The following is a 26,557-nucleotide window of genomic DNA, read 5'->3' as shown; positions in this document are numbered from 1 at the left end:
AGCGGATGGGTGCGTAGCTGATCGCCGCTCATGATCGGCTCCGCGCTGCCATTTTGTGTGGGTGGGCCAATTAAGGCCCACCCAACGTGATGCACGCCCGGTAGCACTCAGTGCTACCTGTGCAGGTGGGGGGAGGAGGGAGAGCTGGGGCCTGCGCTCTTTCGCGTTTGTGTGCGAAAGAGTGCAGAGATCTCCCTGAGGCACGGAGCTGCCTCAGGGAGATTACTTTGATTATGAAAAGTTGAATAAAAGAATTTTAAAAAATTTTCAGACATGTCCCCTCATGTGACAGTGTCACATGAGCTGAGACATGTTAATGAATTTTAATAAAAATTTTATTAAACTTATAAACCCTTCATGAAACCTCATCCTGCCTGTGGAAAAATGTGAAGGCCACCTGGGCTCTTCGCCTGCCCTCCAACCTTAAGGTTAGACGGGCAGCCCAGACAAGTACCTCAATTAGCTTAATAATGGCCTTAAGAGGGCTTTGAAAGTTTGGCTGCGCGCCCGCTGAACTGAGGGTCAGAATGACACGCAGTGATGTCGGGATGCACGCCCGATATCACTACGTGTCATTTTACATGTCGGCAAGTGGGGCCCAGTCCTGACCAAACTGATGGGCTAAAAGTCTCTTCTTTCTGTTGGCTGTTAGGGTCCTAAGTAAATCAGCAATCCCATTCATGGAGATCCTAACTAACTAATCTGAGAATTGAAAAATACAAAGCCTGAAATCGATCACTACTAGGTGTGAACACAAGAGCACAAGAATTAGGAGCAGGAGTGGGCCATTCTCAAGCCTGCTCTCCCATTTGATAAAATCATGGCTGATCTGATTGTGGCCTCAACTCCACTTTCCTGTCTGCTCTCTGGAACCTTTGACTCCCTTGTCATTCAAAAATCTGTTTAACTCTGCCTTGGGTATATTCAATGATCCAGCCTTCACTGCTCTCTGGGGAAGAAAATTCGACAGACTAACAACTCTGAGAGAAAATATTTCTCCTCATCTCTGTCTTGAAAGGGAGACTTCTTATTTTTTCAACTGTGTCATCTAGTTCTAGACTCCCAACAAGGGGAAACATCCTCTCAGCCACCACCCCCTCAAGTGCCTTCAGGATCTTATATGTTTCAATAAGATGGCCTCTCATTCTCCTAAACTCTACTTGGTAAATGCCCAAGATACTCAACCTTTCCATAGAAGCTAAACTCTTCATCCCAGGAATCAGTCAAGTGAACCTTCTCTGAACTGCTTCTAATGCATTTATATCCTTTCTTAAATAGGGAGACCAAAGCTGTACACAATACTCCAGATGCGGTTTCACCAAAGCCCTCTACAGCCTTCACAACACTTTCCTACTTTTATGCTTGATTCCCCTTGCAATAAATGCCATTTGAATTCCTAATCACTTGCTGTACCTCCATGCTAACATTTTGTGATTCATGTACTAGGACTCCCACTCTCTTTCTATTTAAATAACATGCAACTTTTCTATTCTTCCTGCCAAAGTGGACAAGTTCACGTTTTCTCACATTATACTCCATCTGCCAAATTTTTGCCCACTCACTTAACCTACCCAATCCCTTTGGCCCAGGCCTTACCTCAGTTGCACAGAGACTGGAGAATTCTCTGAACTTTTAAAAATGGCTGCCTGTACTTCAGATTTTCAGTCCAAGGGAGGCAGGCTGGATTAGAAGGCAGGGTGGGCAACCCCAGAAGACCTGAGGAGGCTGCCAGGTGCAAAGGCAGACTGGGCTGAAAGCCTGCACTCGGGAATCCAGCACTGTGTCCAAAAATTAAAAATAACACATGAAACAACCCTCCAGGCTTCACCCATCACCCCCTACACACTCCTCATGCCCCATCCATGCCAACCCATGCCACCTCATGGCTCTCCCGATGCACCCCCATGACCCCTCATGCTGCCATGCCAAGCTATGTCCACCACCCACCCCTTATGGCCCCTCATAGCCCCATGCCAAAGTCTGCCCCTCCATCCATCACCATGGCCCTTTTCAGTGCCCCATACCCCCCCACCAACCCCCATGACCCTTTATAGTCCCTATTCAAACCAATGCCCCTCAACCCACGTTCATGACCCTTTATAGCCCCTATGCCAACTTAGTGCCAACTTATACCAAATCATGCCCCTCCCACCCACCACCTTTTGCCCTTACTCCTACTATGGCAGCTCACCCAGTATCTACCTTAAGCAGACCTCAAATGGCAGTGAGCAAATGGCTTGGGCCCTTACAAGGTTGCCAATAAGACCAAACTCATAGCGTGTGAAACTGTAGGCTGTCAGTACACCCATAGTGCTGTCAGGGAGGTGGTTCCAGGATTTTGACCCAGCAACAGTGAAGGAATGATGATGTAATTCCAAATTATGATGGTGTATCTTATAAATGGCATACACTGCTGCCACTGCACTGATGGTAAAGCGAGTGAACATTTATGGTGGTGGATAGGCTGCCGAACAAGGGGGCTGCTTTGTCTTGGATTGCATCAAGCTTTGTGAGGTGTTGTTACGCTCATCCAAGCAAGTGGAGAGTGTTCTATAACAAATCTGAATTGTGACTTGTAGATTGTAGACAGGCTTTGGGGAGTCAGGAGGTGCACTACGCTCTACAGAATTCCCAGCCTCTAACCTGCTCTTGTAAGCTACAGTATTTATGGGGCTGGTCCAGTTATGTTTCTGATCAATGGGATTCCCCAGGATGTTGATGGTGGTGGATTCATCCATGGTAATACTGTTGAATGTCAAAGGGATATGCTAAAATCTCTCTTGTTGGTGATGATCATTGCCTGGTACTTGTGTGGTGTGAATATTACTTGCCACATATCAGCGCAAGCCTGAATCTTGTCCAGTTCTTGCTACACATGGACATGGACTGCTTTAGTATCTGAGGATCGCGAATGGTGCTGAACACTGCAATCATCAGCGAACATCCCCATTTTATGTTGGAGGGAAGGTCATTGATGAAGCAGCTGAAGAGGGTCCGGTGCAGAACGCAACACTGAGGAACTCCAGCAGTGATGCCCTGGGACTGAGATGATTGGCTTCCAATCATCAGAACCATCTTCCTTTGCGCTAAGTATGTCTCCAACTAGTGGAGATTTTTCCCCCTGATTAATCCTTGACTTCAATTTTACTAGGGTTCCTTGATGCCATTCTCAATAAAATGCTGCCCTGATGTCAAGGGTGATGTCTCACCTCACATCCGGAATTCAGCTCTTTTGTCCATGGTTGGACCAAGGCTGTAATGAGGCCTTGAATTGAGTGGCCCTGATGGAACGCAAACTGAGCACTGGTGAGCAGGTTGTTGCTGAGTAGGTGTTAGCATTGTTGTTGACACCCTCCATTACTTTGCTGAAGATTGAGAGTAGACTGATGGGAAGGTATTTGGCCAGAATGGATTTGCTCTGCTTTTTGTGGACAAGACATACATGGGCAATTTTCCACATTGTTGGGCTGGTGTTTGTGTGCAGTTGTACTGGGAAAACTTGGCCACGGGCATGGCCAATTCTGGAGCAGAAGTCTTCAGTACAACACCCGGAATGTTGTCAGAGCCCATAGCCTTTGTCGTATGTAGTACTTTCGCAGTTTCTTGATTTCACGTGGAGTGAATCGAATTGGCTGAAGGCTGGCATCTATGATGGTGGTGACCAGGAGGAGGCTGAGATGGACCATCCACTAGGCACTTATGGCTGAAGGTGGTTGCAAATGATTCAGCCTTGTCTATTGCATTCAGTTAACATATTCCCATAAAATTCCTTTTTGTAAAGTTTTAATGCAGTTGTCAACCCATTTATTTTAAACAGTTGTCAAGTGTGTTAAATTAATACACAAAGATTTTATGCAAACAAAACAGACAGTGCGCAGCACCATCAGCACAATACAAAATTGCTCAAAGAAGAGCTTACCTAATAGTATGTGATTACTTGCCATTTTAATTGTGGTGTAATTTCCCTGTGGGGTATTTACATCACACTACTGTGGTGCTGACTGAGGTTGTTGCTTTGGTCCATTTAGCAATAAATGGGACTTTCTCACAAATTAATCAGTTCACTGCCAGGCTGCTAAGTGTGGTGTCCCACCATGAGAAAAAGTGACGGTTTGTCTTTTGCCAGCAGGCAATGGAATAACTTAATTACTTAGGGCTGAATTTGCGCTCTCGAGTCTCCTTTTCCCAACTTTTCAAACCCGACTTGGGAGAAAGTGCCCCAGATCTTTGGATTTTCATTCTGGGGTGGTGGGTGTTAACTGGAGTTGGGCCAGCTGCCCCCCCCCGGAAATAATGCGGAGGCAGCCACAGGGGCCGAGGTGGGCTGGTCAAAAGTCTGGCCTTGCTGCTCTGGAACTTCATCCCAGTTACAATAAAAATAGGAAAACTAAAAACAGCCCTCTAGCCATCACCCCTCACATCCTGTCACCTGAAATAACTCCCCATGCCAGTCCATGCCAACTCATGACACTTTTTCCCCACCCACCCCCATGGCCTCTTATACCCTCCATGCTGCCCTCATGCCCCTACCTACCCCCATGGTCCTTCGTACCCTCCATGCCAACCTATGCCCCTTCATCCACCCCCATGGACCTTTATAGCTATGCCAACTTAGTGCCAACTCATACCAACCTATGGCCCCCCATTTATCCCCATGGCTCTTTATAGCCTCATGCCAACTTAGTGCCAAACCATAACACCCACTCACCAACCTTTGCCCTTACACTTTCCATGCCATTTCACCCAGTATCCACCATGGGCAGGTGTCAGGAGTCAGGTTGAGATGAAATAACATAAAGTTCTATTACAGACTTCACTTTTTTTTTTAAAAACTCACATTCGTAAAACCCATTCAATATATTTAAATTCCTTCAAGCACTTAATCACATATAAAAACAATCATTTCCTTCAGTTCTATGTGGATAGATTGGAGAAGTTGGGACTGTTTTCTTTGGAGAAGAGAGGTTGAGAAGAGATTTGATAGAGCTATTAAAAATCATGAAGGGTCTGGACAGAGTAGACAGGGAATTAATTATTCCCACTCATGAAAGAATCAAGAACAAGAAGGCATAGATTTAAAGTAATTGGCAAAAGAAGCAAAAGCGATATGAGGAAAATCTTTTTCATGCAGTGAGTGGTGGGGTCTGGAATGCACTGCCTGAGAGTGTGGTGAAGGCAGTTTCGATGGAGGCATTCGAACGGAATTAGGCTGAAAAGGAAGAATGCGCATGGTTACAGGGAGAAAGCAGGGGAGTGGCACTAGGTGAACTGTTCATTCAGAGAGCCAGTATAGACACAGTGGGCTGATTGGCCTACTTGTGCACTGTAACAGTTCTGTGATTCTATGAAAACAAACATTTGTATTCATAGCCCAACATCAAAGACTTCATAACCACTTAGAGCTGTCAATCAAACTGTAACTTATGTCCCCCACCCCCACTGTGATAATGATAGGTTGTTGAATCAGGCATGCAGCAGTAATTCTCTGATGATAACCCTCAAGCCGATGTCAATAGACAGCTAGTGAAATTGCAAGTAGCCTCCACCTGCTATTTTGTTTTTCAAAAATTTAAAGGGCTGGTGGATTTAAATGACTTGACAACTTGGCAGTTTCACTGAACTTATCCACTTTTTATGCACATTCAAGTCTACCCTTAATAATCCCAAACAGCACCTGACCTCTCCCAAAGGGCACCTGATCTCTCCCAAAGGCATCTTACATCTCCCAAAGTGTACCCTAGTCTCCAAATAACTCTGGCAGCTTTAGGCATTTTCCTCAAAAGCCCATGAATTGTGTTTTGGACATCCCAGTTGCAAACATTGCATCTATTTGAAGGCAGCTTCACTTTCACATTTGCAGCTGCTTCTGTGAACCACGGATGTGCAAACTACAAACCACCCATTTCCCCCTCCCCCTGCCCCGGTGAAAATGGTGGTTGCTGGGTTCAGGGATAGAACTCCTGTAATTGGGGCTCCAGTGCCCTTTTCACTAATGCACGGAGCCCTACTGGCTTTGCAAAGATTCTCCTGCCTGGAAAAACATGTTATGTTGAAAAATGGCTTGCGGAATGGAATGAACAGCAAATCTCATTACTTATAGTAGTAAACCCAGTAACACATCATGAAGCACAGAAAGATCATGTTCATTTTACAAACATGATGGTGGAATTTTAACAGACAAGCTGAGGTGGATTTGGATGCAAGCGGGCAGCTGCCAAGTCAGTAAATGCCAGATGCAAATAGGTAGTTAATCACTGTTTTAACTAAGGATTCGGACTTTAATAGCTAATGCACCCATTTCCTGAGCAATTTGAAAGGGTCTACCAGGCAAATAACCAGGGGGTGTGTTTCCTCAATGATATTAACAGGCTGGGAAGCCTTTGAACAGCGAAATTGAAGAGGTACAGCTATGTCTAGGTGAGAGGCTGGTGCTCACACCACTCCTGAGAGTGTGCTTCCACTGCTTTATAGGTGATTGCAAGTGACTTGTCAGTCTTCACCACAGCATAGGAGCAGCTAATGCAGCTCAACCTTGCACCTCTGATGAGGAACACCTGTAGCAGCACCAGCTGCCTTCTCCTCAGCTATGGGTTGCTCCACAGGTCAGAAGGGTTCGGACACAGAGATACGACTTGAAGGAGGTGAGACCTCCCAACACAGGGTCTACAGGCAGAGATCAGTTCTCTCGACATTTCTGAGCATCAGTGCCTCAGGAGGCTCAGATTTCACCCTGGTCTTTGCTGACATCTGCAACCTCTTGGAACAAGGTCTCCTTCCCAGCAGACCAGTTGGCATGCATTGCCAGTGGACATCAAGATGACTGCCACTGGAGGGCCACATTTCCCCCGAAAACCCCCGCACCCTCTCCCCCATCCCTGGACCTTTGCCCCTCCCTGAAGTTGTGTGCTCTTTTCTGCAAGAAGCTATGAGAGTTAGCAATTGCTTGTGTAGATAGGAGGGAAGGTCACTATTTATGAGGGGTGACTGTGAAGCATGTGTGCGAGAGGGCAATAGGATAAGGGTGTGAGAGGACAATAGGACCTGTGAGTGTTGGCTGTTCAGATGGGTATGTGAGGAGATGCCTCGAGAGCTGGTAGGTGCTTTGACATGTGGAGTGGTGTGCAAGAGCATGCTGCAAAGGTCAGAGTGTGCATGTTGGCACCTGAAAATGTACTGCCACTCACATTGCCTGCCGTACTGAAGTCCTGGATCATCTTGATTCACTGTCTCCAGGTTGAAGGGACCACACTCCTGCTGATTTCCTTGGCCTGTTCCATGCAGTTCTGCTTGCTTGGAGAGGCTGTCCTCTTCCTCCCATCCTTGGGAAAGATCATCTCTCTGCAGTCCCTGAGCACAGCAGGACCTCCAGGTAAGAGTGAGAGACCTGGGGAGCAGCTTTCCTAGGAATCCTCTCCATTATTGTGATTGCTGCAACCTCAGGAATCCATGTGCAGTTGAGCCTTTCTGACCCCTGCCAGGATTCCTTTAATTAAAAAGTTTGAACAGTTTGAAATAAATATGGAGCCTAATTTCAACTCTGTAAATGAATGGGTTTTGTGTGGGATAAAATCTCACCCATGATCTTTCATTACAGTTTAGGATAGGAGGTGCTGGATCATGCAGATCACAATCTGTGTGGCCCAAATGTAAAACCAACCTATCTGTAATATTTGTACAGTAATCCATTGCGGCATGAAATCTGGAACTGAATGAAAGTTCGAATTATACCTCTTCCACTGATTAAATATTCATTCTACTTTTTACCACAGCCGAGACCAATAGTTAAAGAATCAATTTTAGCCTGACAGAGCTTATTTATGTTACTCGGCTGCAGACTGAACTTTAAGAACCAGGATTGAGCTCTGCACATGTGTACCTATAAATTTCACTTTTGGCCATTAAATTCTAAATGCACAGAATTTGGCAGGAGTGACTCATAGTGATAGTGTAACTACACCATTAACGAAATGATTTTTTTTTACAAAAGAATTGCTAATATGTAAAACATGGGCACTGTTATATTAAAGGTATCATCCTGAGATTGGCTGTGATTTATGTAGGGTTGTTATCTGCCAGCATGGCATCGTTCAATCATCACCACACTGAACACTGTTTAAGTTTTATGTTAGCTCTAAAAGACAAAAAATTGGCATTAAAAATTATTTTTAACATTTTGCTTTGCACTGGCTACAATTATCCTGCAACTGGTGTGCAGCTAAAGTAGCAGGGCAGTACTTCCTTGAGTTCACCTGTCTCACCCCACTTGCCCAAACTTGATTTGGGCAATTTTGCATTCAAGTCACTGTAAACTGAAGCTGTTTTCTATTAACACAACCTGTTGACAATTGGCTTTCTAGAAAGCTTCTGTTTCTATTTAGTATTCGGCATTTTACAATATTCAGTGCATTTAGCACCACATGATTGTAAAAGAAATGTAAATTCTGTTTGGTCAGATTATATTATCAGGATTATGTTATATAAGAGAGCAAGATAGAAATTTATTGGAGTGTTGTGCATGAATCAGGTTCAGATTTTAGTACTGGTTGGTTTGGAACACATTACTGTAAGAATTAAGTGAGCCCTTAATTAAATTAGAACTTTTCAACAATGAAGCCCAAGTGGAGCACAATACCACAATATTGTTTCCAAATCAGATATCAATGGATTCTTTCTGGCTCCACGGACTGGTTAAATATTCTAATCCCTTTACTGTTGTATGGCTTTCTCTTTTAGGAATACCTTTGTGGACATTCTCCGAGCTATTCTTCTGTCCCTGGAAATCCTTATTGAAGACCCAGAGTTACAGATAAATGGATTTATGCTAATTATAGACTGGAGTAATTTCACATTTAAACAAGCTTCCAAACTGACTCCCACCATACTGAGACTAGCCATAGAGGGTTTGCAGGTCAGTAATTCTTTTTAATAATTAAAACATTTTGCATATTTCTTTCTTTCTAGTTTGGAGTGAAATTTTCCAATGTTTCAGAAATTGTTATCTCCAGGATGTTAAAAAAATAGAATGCATAGCACAAAGGTTCATTACATAGGTAACACACAGCAATAGTTGTAAGTTCCTGCAAACTGACTCCCAATCAGTAAAGGGGGCATTGAGCAGAAGTCAGGCACTCCTCAATAGAGAGGTAAAAGGAATTAGAAGCCAAGTTATTTGGAGCCATTGTATCTCTTTGCCGATCGCTCGAGAGTAGTCTTGACAGATATCTCAGAGCAGGTCATCTGCCTGCCTATCCTTTCAGGGAATGGTGTATGACTCAATGAGATACAAAGGGAAATAACAAGTGATACAACATAGAATAGAGAACTAAGGTGAGGTATATTAAACTCATTTATTTTACTTGAAAAATCAAAATGAAAGACCAAGGGTCATAGCATAGGGCACCTCCAAAAGGAAAAGAGGTGATTCAAATCAGGAATGAAGAATTGAGTGTTTTTCCAACCTTGAACCTTAAAAGCCTCATGATTTAGCAAGAAGGTGAGACTTCTAGAGGTAAACAATTCCACAATTTTGTGATACATAAAAATGTTGTTAGAATAAGAGACTGTGTAATATGTCTTCTTTCAACAGAACAAGAATGTAATATACTTGACACTTGGTGGAGAGGCGTCATGAGCCACCTCTCCAACAGATAGCCCTTGTCACCCAGCAGCCATTCATCCAGTCAGGCTGGGGCACTGAAGAGCCTCGGCACCTGGTAGTGTCTCAGAATGTACGCGTCATGGGAGCTGCCAGGGTAACTTGCACAGACTTGCAGAATCTGCATCCTGTGGTCACACACTATCTGCACGTTTGTGGAGTGGAATCCCTTCCTGTTGGCGAAGACACCCGACTGACCCACTGGTGCCTTGATGGCCACTTGTGTGCAATCACTTGCACATTGGACACTGGGGAACCCAGTCATCTTGCACAACTTTACGCCCGATCGGGTTGGGCGTGCACCTGCCCGTGGGATGTAAAATTCTGCCCTAGTTTTCTGAAGAGATAGAGCCTAATGTATGTAGGTTTGTTGGTGATACAAAGCTAGGTGGGAATGCAAGCTGTGAGGAGGATGCAAAGAGGCTGCAAAGAGATAAAGTCAGGTTAAATGAGTAGATAACAATGTGGCAGATGGAGTGTAATGTGGGGAAGGGCGAAGTTATTCAATTTGGTAATAAGAATAAAAAAGTACATTGTACCTTGTAAATGTTGATGTACAGCGACACTGGGGAGCACTTGTACAAGGAACACAAAAAATTAGCATGCAGTATAGAAAGTAACTAGAACACAAGAATTAGGAGCAGGAGTAGGCTATTCAGCCCCGTGAGCCTGCTCCGGCATTCGATAAGATCATAGTTGATCTGATTGTGGCCTTAACTCCAATTTTCTGTCTGCTCCCCATAACCTTTGTCTCCCTTGTCGATCAAAATTCTATTTAACTCAGCCTGAAGCATATTCAGTGACCCAGCATCCACTGCTGACTGCGGAAGAGAATTCCACAGACTAACAACTCACTGACAGAAAAATTTTCTCCTCACCTGAGTCTTAAATGGGAGACCCCTAAATTTTAAATGGTGTTCCCTAGCTCTAGTCTCCCCCATTAGGGAAAAATCCTCTCAGCTTCCACCCTGCCAAGTCTCCTCAGGATGTTATATGTTTCAATAAGTTCACCTCTCATTCTTCTAAATCCCAATGGGTATAGGCCCAAACTATTCAACCTTTCCTCACAAGATAACCCCTTTATCCCAGGAATCAGTTCTCTGAACTGTTTCTAATGCAACTATATCCTTTCTTAAGGAGGCCAAGCTCTGCACAATATTCCAGATGCGATCTCACTAAAGCCCTGTACAGTTGTATGTTCTTCCACTTTTATATTCAATTCCTCTTGCAATAAACATTAGCATTCCATTTGCCTTCCTAATCACTTGCTGTACCTACATACTAACTTTTTGTGATTCATGTGTGAGGACACCCAGATTCTCCTGTATCATAGAGTTCTGCAGTCTCTCTCCATTTAAATAGAATGCTACTTTTTTATTCTTCCTGAGAAAATGGACAAGTTTACATTTTCCCACATTATACCCATCTGCCAAATTTTTGCCCACTCATTTAACTCGTCCACATCCCTTTGTGGACTCTACGCAAGCTTGACCACTTACCTTTCTACCTATCTTTGTGTCATCAACAAAGTTAGCTACCATACATTCAGTTCCTTCATGTAAGTCCTTAAATAGTTGAGGAGCCAGCACTGATCCCTGTGGCACTCCACTAGTTACAGCTTGCCAACCTGAAAATGGCAAATTTACCCCTACTCTCTGTTTCCTGTTAACTAACCAAACCTCTACCCATGCTAATATGTTACTCCCTACACTATGAGCTCTTATTCTGTGTAGTAACCTTTGATGTGGTGCCTTATCAAATGCCTTTTGGAAATCCAAGCACACCACATCTACAAGTTCCCCTTTATCCACCTTTCTTGTTACTTCCTCAAAGAACTCTAATAAATTAGTCAAACAATATTTCCCTTTGTCAATATCATGTTGACTTTGCCTGATTGCATTATGATTTTGTGATGAAGTGAGAAAGCAAATGGCATGTTGGCCTTTATGGCAAGGGGATTGGAGTAAAGAAACCATGTAGCAATTGTACAGGGCTTTAGTGAAACCACACCTGGAATATTGGACGGAATCGTCCGGTCCCATTTGCAGTGGGCGTCATGGCAGGCGGTGGGGGACAATATAGCGAGAAAGTAAAAAATCGGTTTTACGCTGTTGCGAAAGCAGCTTGTGTTCGTCCGCCCCTGTCAATGGCGGGCCGTGTTTCTCGCCACCGTAGGTCGGGATCCTAATTTCATTACTTAATATCTGATTACTGGAATCACCCTCCCACATCAAATTTACTGCCCAAGTCGGCATGACTTCAGAACGGCGTTCTTCAATACTGTCTTTAAAAGGTGTGTACCTGGCGACCTGAACTTGGAGGGGAACTCGGAGGTGAGTGCACACAACCTTGCACAGCACTCGCGAGCATCGCCCATATGCCATCAAGGAGGAGGCACTGTGCATTTGATGGGGGGCACAGGCAAGTCACTATTTCCTGGCTGGCTTTCAGTGCAGTTGTGGGGCAAGGGTTCCAGTGCGGGTCTGGCTGGGAGGTCGGTGGGGGGAGGCAACGCAGCACAGACTGAAGGAAGTACACAAGCACATGCCCGGGTGGGGAAGGGGTTCTAAGGGGGGTGGTGAGGGAAGTGACCACGTACTTGGAAAAGCTTGTCAAAAGTGACCATTCTTCCGCAGCTGAGACCATTCAGCTGCAGCTCCATTGACATGCTTGGAATCGGGCCTCTGAAGCTTCTCTGCCTACTCAAGCAACACAAAAGCATGAAAGTGCTACCAAATGCCCCAGAACCTTTCACCCCTTGGGCGCAAGACTGCAAATTAATGTGCATTTTAGTGGGGGGGCAGCAGAGCAATTGGCCGACTGGGCAAGTTGTAGAAACCCCTTGCAAAAGCTGGCCATGGCGCAGTCACTGGTGGAGGTGCTCATAGCCCCTTGCAATGTCTTTATTAAGGTTTGGACCAGTCTCCCCCATGGTTCAAGCTAACAGTGCAGCCTTGTGGGTTAGGAGAATGCCTGTGCTTGAGCTGAGGGCACAACATGCAGCCCAGCGGCTGAAGCTGCCACCGATCGGCCAAGTGGACTAGGGCGGAGGTAGGTGGGGTTTTGGACAGCCACAGAGGACATGGCTGATGATGCCTGTGTGGTGCTGGCTTCAGATGGCAGCAGAGCAGCTGTGTAATGAGGCTCATGCTGCGACTTTGGTGGAGCAAATGATAGTGTCACAACTCACTGGGGATAGTGCACTGTAATATCAAGCCCCACTGTTCCCCGAGCCACGACAAATGTGAAAAAGTTTGATCAAACCACCTGGTTGCTCCAATTCTACCTAACTGTTTAATTTAGGTGAACAGAATACAAGCTCCAGGTTTGTAAACTTAATACATAAATAACTGCTTATTGAACAAACTGTCGTTAACCAGTGGCAAAAAAAAAAATATGAACTGCTAATTTCTAACGCGATAACCTAAACTCTACCCCTTCTTAAACCCCTATACACACACATACAAGACACATAAGACTCACAAAAACATGGATTTTAAGGGTGAGATAAAACAGATCAATCACACCAATTCCAGAGTACAGGATTCGATGGGTTGATTTTGATTGATGTCTTCCAAATTCCTTTCAGTTCTTATTGATGACATAAGGTGGTCTTCCAGCACTTTCAGTTTTTAGTTCACTAGTTGAGCACTTTCATTGTCTCTAACAATGATTTTCCCCTTTGCCTCTTGATAGGGGTTTTCAGAGAGAGAGCAGGTTATAGAGATATGAGGAGATAAAACCAGCTAGCTATTATTGTGGAATTACTGGAATCTTCCGCACACAGGAGAAAGAGATTTTGGGTCTTGTTCCTTTCAGGCTAGGAGCTATTCTGCCACACTGCTCTCACACAAACCCTGGTCACCTGGCCAGGAGCCAATTAAAACGTTGCTGCCAAGCTCCCTTGGTCCAGGACTCCTTTCTGGCACCATTCTGTATTTCATAGCACACTCTGGTCCAGAACTGCAACATTGTATATATCTCTCATCCTGTTCCAGTGGACATGTCTTTCAAACTGCAGCCATTGCAATTTTAATCCACAATCCAAGAGAAAAATAAATAGATATGTTCTTTACAACAGTCCGACAAATAAAAAGATATGTTCCTTACGATAGGCATTTTGAAAATGAGGACCTGGTGCCTCAATAAGTCTGGCGGAGCACTGCAATACAGTCCCTCAGAGGGTGTCGCGCATCATTATTGCTTGCTGCGCGCTACACAACCGGGCATTACAACGGGGGGGAGGACCTGGCTGAGGAGGAGATGGAAGAGCTGCATGTCTCCTCCGATGAGACGTTGAAGGGGATGACGGTGATGAGGTCCTCAAAGGCGAGGATGCTGCCAATGAGGCCATCGCACTGGCCAGACAAGGCAGGCGTGCTTGGGAGGCCCTCATTGCCACAAGATGCATGGAGGCTGATGACGAGCTCAGTGAGGACAGTCCTGACATCTTGACTTTGCATCTGTGAATGTTTGAGTCCCGTGTGGCTGATGGCAGTGCACATACACTCAGTGCTCAGGTTCATGTCATGGAGACGCAGCGGAGGCTCTAATAGTCGATGGATTCCAGGAGGATGATGATGACGTGCAGTGAGCCGGACCATCACTTTGCTATGAAGGTTACACTCTGCACAGGGAAGAGGCCCTGGACCGAGACACCTGCCTTTATCTTGTGCATGGACCAAGGTTTCACATCTGAGTGACATGAACACTGCTCATCATAACAAGGAGCCACAGACAAGGAGACATTCTTGGGAGTTTATTTACAATAATGAACATTATGTACAAGTGATTAACACCCGTGCCCAGGCTGTGCAACTACATCTTCCTACCTTTTCTAACCCTGCTGCTACGCCTTGGTGCTCCCCCGATATCCACAGCAGAGGTGGAGGCAGCCTGCGGGCAGCCAGAGGGTGTCCGTGATGACCTTGGTGGGTGTCCTCTGGAGGGCCGAGACCTGGATGGCCCTGGCCTGCTTTGAGTGTCCTGCCTTGGGTCAACTGCACCCTCCTTGGCCTCTTGAGTGGGAGCTGCGGGGGTCACAGGAGGAGGGGCTTTGGATTGGCCTGACATTCCCGGATGGGCCCAGGATGTTGAGCTGCTGGTCCTCTTCCTTATGGGTGCCCAAGGGCCCCTGGCTGACCCTTTGAGGAGAAGGGGTAGCTGGAGTGAGATTGCACTGTACCCCACACTCCTCTCATGTTGACACTGTTGGAGGTCATCCATGGTGTCAGCGATGGAGTTCAGCCCAGGCAATAGGGCAGGACCGATGCCCTGGACCAACATCTCCAAGGTGGCCACCATCCTACCAGTGTTGACCTCGATGCTTTGGCATACTGGCACTATCACCTCGGGTGAAGACTCCTCCATCGTCCCACGCAACCTGGGGAGTGCACCAAACATCCCTTCCTGATGTTCCCGTGATTGTCTTTACATGGTCCATGTCCTCTCCAGCCAGCTCCAACACTTGACTCTCAAATGGGAGTGAGGACCTTGATGTCCAGCACTCCTCCCCCTCCCCGGTCTGGGACTCCACTAGGCGAATATGTGCGATCTTGTCCTGCATAAAGACAGATGGAGAGAGTGTGAGCAAGGCGCATGCCAGGCCAAATGAGAAGGATGCCAGGCATGTGCGTGCACTAAGTGGAGCCATGGACGGGATGATGATGCACTATTCAGAGGAAATGAGGTCAGATGGGGATGTGAGGGTATGTGTGAGAGAGTGAATGGTGATGTCCCTTGAGCTGGTAGTGAGTGAGATGCCAGGGAATGTGTGATGGGCTTGTGAGCAGGTGAGTTGAGATTGATGAGATAGTTGACTTACCCTGGCGGCACAGTGAGATCATTCATCCATTTTCTGCACTGGATGGCTGACCTCTTGTGTGCAGCATTGGCACTGACCACCTCTGTCAACCCCCTCCCAAGCCGGAGTTGTGACACTGATGTGCCTCCTGCGTCCAGACCGAGGGTAGAGAACATCGTGGTGGGCCTCCACGGTGTCCAGGGGGTGTCCCAGGGATGTGTCTCTGAATCGGGGGGGTTGCAATCTTCCTGGCTTTTGGGACCATTCTTCACTGGAGCCATTCTGGGCTGCAAGCATTGAGAAGTGTGCGCACGCAGCTATATTTTAAATATGGCGTCCAGCATGAGGCGAGGTAACGGTGTGATGTTGGAGCCGTTTCACCAGCGATCTGGCGGGTTTCCCATGACTGCATAATTTATGAGGTGGGAAGGGGGTGATGTGGCAGATGAGTAAAATGACTTTTTCACACTTAGTGCAAACCTGGGTTTGATTCCGTCAATTGTGTGCAATTTTGTTCTCCTTATTTAAGGAAGGATATGCTTGCATTAGAGGTGGTACATTGAAGGTTCACTAGGTTGGTTCCTGGGATGAAAGAGTTGTCTAATGATGAGAGGCTGAGTAAATTGAGTCTATATTCACTGGATTTTGGAAAAATGAGAGGTGATCACCTTGAAACGTTCAAGGTTATGAAGGGGCTTGACAGGGTAGATACTGAGACATTGTTTCCCCTGGCTGGGGAATCTAGAACAACTGAACATAGTTTTAGGATAAGGGGCTGATCATTTAGGACTGAGATGAGGAGAAATTTCTTCACTCAAAAGGTTGTGAATCTTTGGGGTTCTTTACCTCAGAGAGTTGTGGATGTTCCGATATATTTAAGACTGGTATAGACAGATTTTGGTCTCTTGGGGAATCAAGGGATATGCGAAGTGTGCGGGAAAGTGGATTTGAAGCCCAAGATCAGCCATGATCATACTGAATGGCAGAGCAAGCTCTGTAGGCTGTACAGCCTACTCCTGATCCTGTATCTTAAGTTCTTATGTTCTCAGCTATATGGTGTCCTTCAATGACATCATCTGAAAGCATAGCAGTAGTTTTCAAATGCACACTGACAACATTCAGCTCTAACCACTTGCAACTCCTCCACTGACTCTTAATTATCAGGCTGTTTGTCCAAAATCCGGTACTGGATGAGCAGAAATTCCCTCTACTTGAATATTGGGAAGACTGAAGCCATTGTCTCGGTCCCCACTACAAATCCTTCTCCCAACCCACTGACTCTGTCCCTCTCCCTGGGAACTGTTTGAGGCTGAACCAGGTTGTTTGCATACTTGGTGTCTTATTTGAGTTTTTAAAAATTTGATTATGGGATGTGGGCATCATTGGCTAGGCCAGCATTTACTGGCCATCCTAATTGCCCTTGTTCAGAGGGCACTTTTTAAGAGTCAACCACATTGCTGTGGGTCTGGAGTCACATGTAGGCCCGACCAGATAAGGACAGCAGATTTCCTTCCCTAAAGGGCATTAGTGAACCAGATGGGTTTTTACAACAATCGACAATGGTTTCCTGATCATCATTAGACTTTTAATTCCAGATTTTTATTGAATTCACATTCCACCATCTGCCATGGCAGGATTCTAACCTGGATCCCTTTGACCAAGCCTTTGGCCACCTTCCCTAAATATCATCCATGTGGCTCAGTGTCAAATTTTGCTTTATAATGCTCTTGTGAAGTGCCCTGAGACATTTTATTACATTTATGGTGCTACATCTTGATGTTATTACGGGCAAGAGAGAGACAGAGAGCCTGCACTGATTTCCTCTTACACCTGTCCGTAAGCAGGAGATGTTTTGAATTAGTTTTTTAAAAGAATAGGTGGTGCCGTGTTTTCCCAATCCCTCGGTTTTTGTGATCCAATTTGATGAGTAATCCACAGCAAACTCCAGTTAAGATTACTCAGAAGGTTAGTTTATTTTACACATTTAAAACCCGAAACAAAAGGAGTGGTGGTGGGGGGTGATAGAGAGGAGTTTTACAGTATAAAGACCACAAAAAAATGAATATTGGTTCACATGACTGCCAGAGTCCAAAGTCAGAGTCCAGAGGTTGTTTTCTTATTGGTGGAGTTCCGTTCTGACGTGGTCCTGGCTGGTTAAACAATATGAAAATCCTTAAATTGAATTATGTTACTGTACAAGGGGCTTTTCTGTTTTTAGACCAGTTGAAAGGCGTTGATCAGAGAGTTTTGGAATCAAGCAGGCTTTGTGGTTTTGAGACTGCTTACCCAGCCAGCTGCTGGAGTTTTGTCCACTTGATATTAAAATAGCCGCAGGGCTGCGAAGGCCAAAGATGTAATATTAACTGCCCCAAAGGCTGGAGGCTTGGGTCATGTGACCTTCCTTCTCCACAATGACTTCAAAAGGGATGTTTATCCAATGACTGGAATCAGCTTTGGTTTCAGGACTAATAATGTCTTAGTCATTAGTTGTTGAAAGGGATGCCATTTATGTTGAGGGTCTGGCATTTGGGAAACCATTTTCTCAGCAGACCCTGACTCTGCTAGCAAGGTTGGTTTATCCAATTCAAGTAACATCCCCATAGGTCCCTTTGAAATTGGCCTGAATAGTCCCAGGTGTGATATGAGTCTGTTAGTCGCTCTCTAGGCATAATGAGGTGTGACAATCCAGAAACTGAGCAAAGAATTCCTTTGTTCTTGAAACTCCTGGGGATTGCTCCCAGATAGAGGGTCAACCCCATGATCAGGTGACTTGCAGCAGCCATCATAATTTTCTTTGTTCAGCAGAAAAAGACCAGTTTTGAAAATGAATACCAATAAGTGTAAAGTTTTTACATAGATGGTGGTTGGTTTCTTTCCTGTTGTAGGAACCCAACAATGTTGTTTAATATATTTGTGGGATATCATGAACCATCAATCTTTGTGGGGTCCCGTTCAAAACCTGGAGATTGTATAATGCTTAGATATTGTGAAATTATTTTTGCCACATACAAAACAATGTTTAAGGAAAATCTGATGAGCTTCATTATTGGGCATGCTCCATCCAATTGATTATTTCTGCCCAAGTGGAATATGGGAAGTCCTGCCCCTTTTTGATTTTTTTTAGAGTTCCTGTAACTCTACCGGAAGAATAGCTATTTTTACTGGTAATTTGTTCCAGAGTGGACTCCAGTGGACCCTAGGACTCAGCTCACTTATTTATGTCTCTGTTCAGGAGAAAATTAAGCGAAGGTATTGTTCCACAAGCCAGGTAAATTTGGGGAGGCGATGGTGTAGTGTTATTGTTGCTGGACTGGTAATCCAGAAACCCAGGGTAATGCTCTGGGGATCTGGGTTCGAATCCTGTCACATGGTGGAATTTGAATTCAATAAAAATCTGGAATTAAAAGTTGAATGATGACCATGAAACCATTGTTGATTATTGTAAAAACCCATCTGATTCACTAATGTCCTTTAGAGAAGGAAATCTGCCCTCCAGACCAGGTAAGGACAGCAGACCTAGCAAGCCACTCAGTTGTAACAAACTGCTACAAAGTCAAAAAAGGAATGAAATTGACCTAGGCACTGGAAATGACAAGGGCAATCTCAGCCCTGTCGACCCTGCAAAGTCCTCCTTACTAACATCTGGGGCCTAGTGCCAAAATTGGGAGAGCTGTCTCACAGACTAGTCAAGCAACAGTCTGACATAGTCATCCTCATGGGATCATACCTTACAGATGATGTCCCAGACACCACCATCACCATCCCTGAGTGTGTCATGTCGCACCGGCAGGACAGACCCAGCAGAGGTGGCAGCACAGTGGTATACAGTCGGGAGGGAGTTGCCCTGGGAGTCCTCAACATAACTCTGGACCCCATGAAGTCTCATGGCATCAAGTCAAACATGGGTAAGGGAATCTCCTGCTGATTACCATGTACTATCCTCCCTCAGCTGATGAATCAATGTTCCTCCATGTTGCACACCACTTGGAGGAAGCACTGAGGGTGGCAAGGGTGCAGAATGTACTCTGGATGAGGGACTTCAGTGTCCATCGCCAAGAGTGGCTCGGTAGCACCACTACTGACCGAGCTGGACGAGTCCTAAAAGACACAGCTGCTAGACTGGGTCTGCGGCAGGTGGTGAGGGAACCAACAAGAGGGAAACACATACTTGACCTCATCCTCACCAACCTGCCTGCCGTAGATGCATCTGTCCATGACAGTATTGGTAGGAGTGACCACTGCACAGTCATTGTGGAGATGAAATCCCGCCTTCACATTGAGGATACCCACTCCATCGTGTTGTGTGGCACTACCACCCGTGCTAAATGGGATAGATTTCAAACAGATTGGGCCTCTATGAGGCGCTGTGTGCCATCAGCAGCAGCAGAATTGTACTTGAACACAATCTGTTACCTCATGGTCCAGCATATCCCCCACTCTAACATTACCATCAAGCCAGGGGATCAATCCTTGGTTCAGTGAAGATTGCAGGAGGGCATGCCAGGAGCAGCACCGGGCATACCTAAAAATGAGGTTTCAACCTAGTGAAGCTATAACACAGGACTAGTTGCATGTCAAACAGCATTAGCAGCAAGTGATAGACAGAGCTAAGGGATCCCACAGCCAACGGATCAGATCTAAGCTCTGCAGTCCTGCCACATCCAGTCGTGAATGGCAGTGGACAATTAAACGACTCACTGAAGGAGGAGGCTCCACAAATATCCCATCCTGAATGATGGAGGAAGCCCATTTGCTACAATCTTCAGCCAGAAGTGTGGAGTGGATGATCCATCTCGGCCTCCTCCGGAGGTCCCCAGCATCACAGATGCCAGTCTTCAGCCAATTCAATTCACTCCACGTGATATCAAGAAAGGGCTGAAAGCACTGGATACTGCAAAGTCTATGTGCGCTGATAATATTCCGGCAATAGTACTGAAGACTTGTGCTCCAGAACTTGCCGTGCCCCTAGCCAAGCTGTTCCAGTACAGCTACAACACTGGCATCTACCTGGCTACATGGAAAATTGCCCAGGTATGTCCTGTACAAAAAAAAGCAGGACAAATCAAACCCAGCCAATTACCATCCCATCAGTCTACTCTTTATCATCAGTAAAGTAATGGAAGGGGTCATCAGCAGTGCTATCAAGCTGTGCTTGCTTAGCAATAACATGCTCACTGATGCCCAGGACTGCAACTTCCAGTCGGCAAGCAGGGGGCGGGGCCCACTCGCCGATGTGTAAAATGACGCGGGATGATGTCGGGCGGGCGTCCCAATGTCACCCCGCGTCATTTACATTTTCAGGTCAGCGGGCAGGGAGCCGAGTCAGCTGCGTGCCCTCCGACCTGTCAACGGCCACTTAAGGCCATCAGTAAAGTAATTGAGGTAGTCAATGGACCCGCCCATCTAATCTTAAGGCTGGATGAGGTTTCATGAGGGATTTAAAAATTTCAGAATATTTTAAAATAAAAGCTATGGACATGTCCCAACTCACGTGACAGTGTCACATGAGGGGACATGTCAGTAAAATTTTTTCTATTCTTTAAACTGGTTTTCACATTTGAGCTGACCTCCCTGAGGCAGCACTTTGCCTCAGGGAGGTCTGTGCACTCTTCTGAGCGCATGCATGAAAGAGTGCACAGACCTGCTCAGGTAATCCCCCCATGCCCGCACAGGGAGTGCACAGCACTTCCAGGCGGATGTCATGTTGGGCGGGCCTTAATTGGCCTGCCCACATAAAATGGCGGCGCGCCCCCCTGCACAACACCCCCGACGGGGGGAAGATCCTGCCCTCAGTTTTGGTTCCGCCAGGGCCACTCAGCTCCTGACCTCATTACAACCTTGGTTCAAACATGGACAAAAGAGCTGAACTCCCGAGGTGACTGTCCTTGACATCAAGGCAGAATTTGACAGGGTGTGGCATCAAGGAGCCCTAGCAAAACTGGAGTCAATGGGAATCAGGGCGAAAACTCTCTGCTGGTTGGAGTCATACCTAGCACAAAGGAAGATTGTTGTGGTCATTGGAGGTCAATCATCTCAGCTCCAGGACATCACTACAGGAGATCCCCAGGGTGGTGACCTGGGCCTTCAGCTTCATCAATGACCTCCCTTCCATCAAAAGGTCAGAAGTGGGGATGTTCGCTGATGATTGCACAACGTTCAGCACCATTCGCGACTCCTCGGATATTGAAGCAGTCCATGTCCAAATGCAGCAAGACCTGGACAATATCCAGGCTTGGGCTGACAAGTGGCAAGTAACATTCGCGCCACACAAGTGTCAGGCAATGACCATCTCCAACAAGAGAGAAATCAACCATCGCCCCTGATGCTCAATGGCAGTACCATTGCTCAATCCCCCACTATCAACATCCTGGGGGTTACCATTGACCAGAAACTGAACTGGACTAGCCATATAAATACTGTGACTACAAGAGCAGGTCAGAGGGTAGAAATTGTGTGACAAGCAACTCACCTCCTGACTCCCTAGAGCCTGTCCACCACCTACAAGGCACAGGTCTGGAGTGCGATGGAATACTTCCCACTTGCCTGGATGTGTGCAGCTCCCACAACACCCAAGTAGCTTGACACCATGCAAGTCAAAGCAGCCTGCTTGATTGGCACCACATCCACAAACATTCTCTCCATCCACCACCGACACACAGTAGCAGCAGTGTGTACCATCTACAAGATGTACATCAGGAATTCACCAAGGCTCCTTCAACAGCACCTTCCAAACCCATGACCACTACCACCTAGAAGGGCAAGGGCAGCAGATAGATGTGAACACCACCACCTAGAAGTTCCCCTCCAAGTCACTCACCATCCTGACTTGGAAATATATCGCTGTTCCTTTACTGTTGCTGGGTCAAAACCCTGGAACTCCCTTCCTAACAGCACTGTGGGTGTAACTACACCACATGGACTGCAGTGGTTCAAGAAGGTAGCTCACCACCACCTTCTCAAGGGCAACTAGGGTTGGGCAGTAAATGCTGGCCCAGCCAGTGAAGCCCACATCCCGAAAAATGAATTTTAAAAAAGGACTGGAGGCTAGATGTGGCATTTTGACAAATATTGGATCACTGTGCTAAAAGGACCAAGTTTAATACATGGAATGGCCTTGAATTGTCCTTGGCTTTTATTGTAAAGTAGCATTAAATCTCATGGGAAAAGGCCCAGTAAAGTCCACAGCATTTCATGATTTAAAAACTCATGCTGAAAATCCAGAAATAAACCTGAAAGGTCATAAGTATTTTCTGAAAACATTAGTATTATTAATTATTTATCAATTCACAACCACTCAGTAGAATATTACACTTATAGTTAAACTGTTAAAGGTGTTAGAAACACATCATCTGCTATGTAAATGTGTTAAATTATGCCATCAACTGTTAGGAACATCTTTTGGAGTCTATTAAACAAAATGCTCTTGGGAGCTTATAACAACCACTGTTTGCATTTATATTTTGCTTCTCACATTATTGAAATTTTAAAGTGTTTGACAATCCAAAAAGCATGAAAAGGAGGAAATCAAACAGGATAGCGACCAAGAGTATTATCAAACAACAGTAAAAGCTGGAAACACACAAGTCAATCAGCATCTGTGTAGAGGAAAGACTGTCCATGTTTCAGATGTTTAACCTTTTTCAAACATTGTCAAGGAAATGGCTTTTAAAGGCAGGGAGAGAGATAGAAAGGTGAAATGTTTTGGACAGGGATTGTGAAGTGAAGGAAGCAGGAAACAAAGGCTGGAATTTTACGTTGTGAAACCAGTTTGCGATCATCCACTCCGCCTGTCAACGGCAGGCCGCCTTTCTAGCCGCCCGAATGTTGGGGACCTAATTTCAATGCATTAACATCCCCTTATCTTGCCTGCTCACTGGAATCATCCCCTCATGTCAAATTTACTGCCCATGTCGGTGGGAAGGCACGCTGGCCCAGAACATATCTTGACAAATGTGACGCGCAGAAGTTTGAACTTACCATCAGGGCCTTGCTCATTTCCAAGCAGCAAAAGATGCTGGAGCCCTACAGCTATCTGACCCTGGAGGAACACGTGCATCACATGCTGGATGGACTCTCATGGACATGGCTCTGCCGTGAGGCAGCTCACAGGAGGTGGGAGGTCTCGGATGATGTTTGGAATCTGCTTCGGGATATCACGGTCTTGGTCATGGGCCGCAACAGATGATCGTCGAATGGGTGGGAAAAGGAAAGTCCAGTTGTGAGTGGGAGGGGTGGGGGGGGCATACCCAGGGGTGGGTGGGAGTGGAAGGCCTAGGTTTGTCTGGGAGAGGAAGGTGTAGTTGGGGGCAGGGGTGGGTGAGTTTGGGAGGAGAGGAACGAAGGTGTTCGGGGAATGAGGTTAGGAGGGAGGAGGGAGTACAGGGATGAGGGTGTAACGGGAGAGAATGCGGCAACTGAGGACATAGGTATAAGGGTGGGGAAGGTGTAAGGGAAGGAGTTTGGAGGGGGTAAGGAGTTCAGAGGGGGAAAGGGCTTTGGGGGGAGGAAGGAGCCCAATGGGAGGTAGGAGTTCTGTGAGGGGAAAGACTTCAGTGGGAGGAAGGACGTCAGAGGGAGGAAGAGCTCGGAAGGGGGAAGGACTTTGGGGGAGGAAGGTGTTTGGAAGGGGGAAGGAGTCCAATGGCAGGAGGGAGTTCTGGGGGGAAAGAGTCTTGGGGGAGGAAGGTGTCTGGGGGAGGAAGGAGTTTGGCGGGGGGAAAGAGTCCAGGGGGAGAAAAGATCAGTGGGGAGGACGGAGTAAAGGCGGAGGAGGGAGTAAGAATGGAGGTGGGAGTAAAGGGGGATGTCCAGGTGAATGTGCTGTGGATTCAGTGAGTGCCTCTGGGGAGCAAACTGAGGGTGGGTGTGGTAGGAGGGAATGGTGAGTATGAGAGCGGGCAGAGGGAGCTGGAAAGGCGGGAGGGTGAGGGTGCGATGATAGCAGTAGAAGGGATGGTGAGGGTGGTTGATGGGGACTTGGAGGCAGACACAGACATTAGGGGTGGGAAGGAGGAGGTTGGGGAGGTCAACCTGGTTGGGGGTGGGGTTCTCGGGAAGGTAGGGAGTGTGCATGTTCACCTGGACATCCTGGAAAGAAAAGGGTTCTGGTTGGTAGATGACAGTGGGGAGGTGGAAGGTGATGCCAGGGGAGTCGACTGTGATGGGGCAATGGACATGGGTGACTGGGGGAGGGGAAAGGACAGGGGAGCTGAGCAGAAAAGTGACGACTAACATTTTTCTCAAATCGAAAGTGAGTGGAGACTCGTGTTGGGCTTCATGGGAATGCGAGCAGTGGGTGGGCGGAGCTGCAGGTCAGCTCAGGTGGACAACTGAAAGAGAACCCCAGCAGGCAGCGTTGAAAATGCTTGGGACAGTGAGATGAGTGTGATGGAGGAAGGCTCCGTATGCATGGGAGAGTGCTTGTACAAGGCTCCGAAAGGCTCTGCTCCCCACACACTTCTCCCTCGAGAATCACTCGTGGGCTGGCTGCATGCAGCTGAATTGCTGGTGGGGGTTGGTGGAGTGGGGGTGGAGGGGGAGGGGTGGGGGGGCGGAATGCAGGGGGAGGTCTCGCGAAGCCTGTAAATGAAGCTGAAAGACGACATTATACATTATTTAGTGAAAGTGAATATATTTTCAGATTATAAAGTGACAAAATGTGTTCACCAGTGCAACCACTTGTGATCAGGAATTGTTAACTTTTCTAGGTTTACCACTTCTTCTAGGTGGTGCCCTGACATCCACAGGAGGGGTGGAGACAGCCTGTGCAGTGGTTGGCCCTGTTGCTGTAATGACCTCTGCTGGGTCATCTGGAGAGCCGAGCCTTTGAAGGCTCTGGCTTGCATTGGTTGTCCCCCTGTGGGCCAGCTGCCCCCTCTGCGGTGACAGAGGATGAGCTTGAGGGGATTACAGGCAAAGGGGATTCGGAGGGAGAGGACAGCCTCTGAGATTCCTGAGTGGATGCCCCTGGGGTGTCCAGCTGCCGCTCCTCCTCCATTCGAGTGCCCAAGGGCCCCAGCCTGACTCCTTGAGGGGAAGGAGCACCTGGAGAGATGTTGCCATTGCGGGAACTCATCCATGGCTACTGTAATGGAGAGCAGGTCTGTGCCATCTCCGCATTCTGCTGGACCAGGGTCTCCATGGCGTCCGCCATCCTCCCCTTGGAGAACTCCATACGTGCACATGTGGACACCACTTCATCAGAGAGCAGGCGGATGCACTCCTCTGACTCATGTGTCACTCTGTTGGGGCTTCCAACAGCTCTGTGTGATGTTCCCCCGCCTTCTGCTGACTCTGCATAATAACTTGGAAGGCCAAATCCAGAAGCTCGTCATCTGACTCGGGCCTCACAGATGCATCTCCCCCAGCAGTCCTCTGAGTGCCAGGGAGCTCAGCTGAGCCCGCCTTTTCCTGCTGCGGACTCGTGTCTGTGTGGTGACCACCAGATTGTGAGCTTGTGAACCTGAGCCTGCCCTAGATCTAGGTTCGACTGAGGTGTGTGTCTCTGCGCTGGTGCAGAGTGTGGGTAAGCGCTGTGACGGGCCTTCCAGGCTGCTTATTTCCAGCTCTTCAATGGAGGAGGTGTCCGCTTGGCTGGAGGTGAGGACATGGATGGAGCTGAGGGACTGGCTGGCTGAGGGTGTTGGTCGCTTGGCAGAGCTCCCTGTGAACCAAAGTAGAGATAATTAGTGCATGGCAGCAGAGTCAAAAGGAGGAGAGAGAGCACTCACAGTTGCTTTGAGGGAGGGACGATGTGGTGTAAGGTCAGGTGGGTGTTCACCAGCAACCTCACCGTCGCCGCAGGCATGGTCCACATCCTCACCAGTCAGCATGATGGCATGCTCCTCAAAGTGAGTGAGGGGGTCTAATGTGGGCCACTCTGGTCTGGGACTTCTCCCTGCTGAAGCGAGCAGGCTTCTCCTGCATGAAAACAGATGGAGAAAGTGTGAGCAGGACACATGGCACTGTGTGGAATGTTTGTGTGGTGAGCGGAGCCACGGACAGGATAAGGACGCGAGCTCCAGAGGATTTGAGCATGATGGAGATGTGAGGGTGTGTGTGAGAGTTAGTGGTGTTGTCTCTTGAGGCGTAAGATCCCT

General features: G+C 47.0%; 1 protein-coding gene across 2 annotated transcripts in view; it reads left to right on the top strand.

Moving 5' to 3' along the window:
* The window catches only part of LOC144679734 (clavesin-1-like), a 138,156-nt gene that overhangs the window by 28,424 nt on the left and 83,175 nt on the right, over positions 1 to 26,557 (top strand). For both annotated transcript variants that reach the window (XM_078540434.1, XM_078540433.1), the window contains one exon: positions 8,734 to 8,908. In XM_078540434.1, coding sequence (XP_078396560.1) covers positions 8,734 to 8,908 — 175 coding nt within the window. The remainder of the gene's footprint in view (positions 1 to 8,733; positions 8,909 to 26,557) is intronic.

This window comes from Cetorhinus maximus, chromosome 4 (genome assembly GCF_964194155.1).
Source record: "Cetorhinus maximus chromosome 4, sCetMax3.hap1.1, whole genome shotgun sequence".
Classification (NCBI taxonomy): domain Eukaryota; kingdom Metazoa; phylum Chordata; class Chondrichthyes; order Lamniformes; family Cetorhinidae; genus Cetorhinus; species Cetorhinus maximus.
Note: the sequence above shows the minus strand (reverse complement) of the source record. Positions and strands in the feature narration are given on the sequence as shown.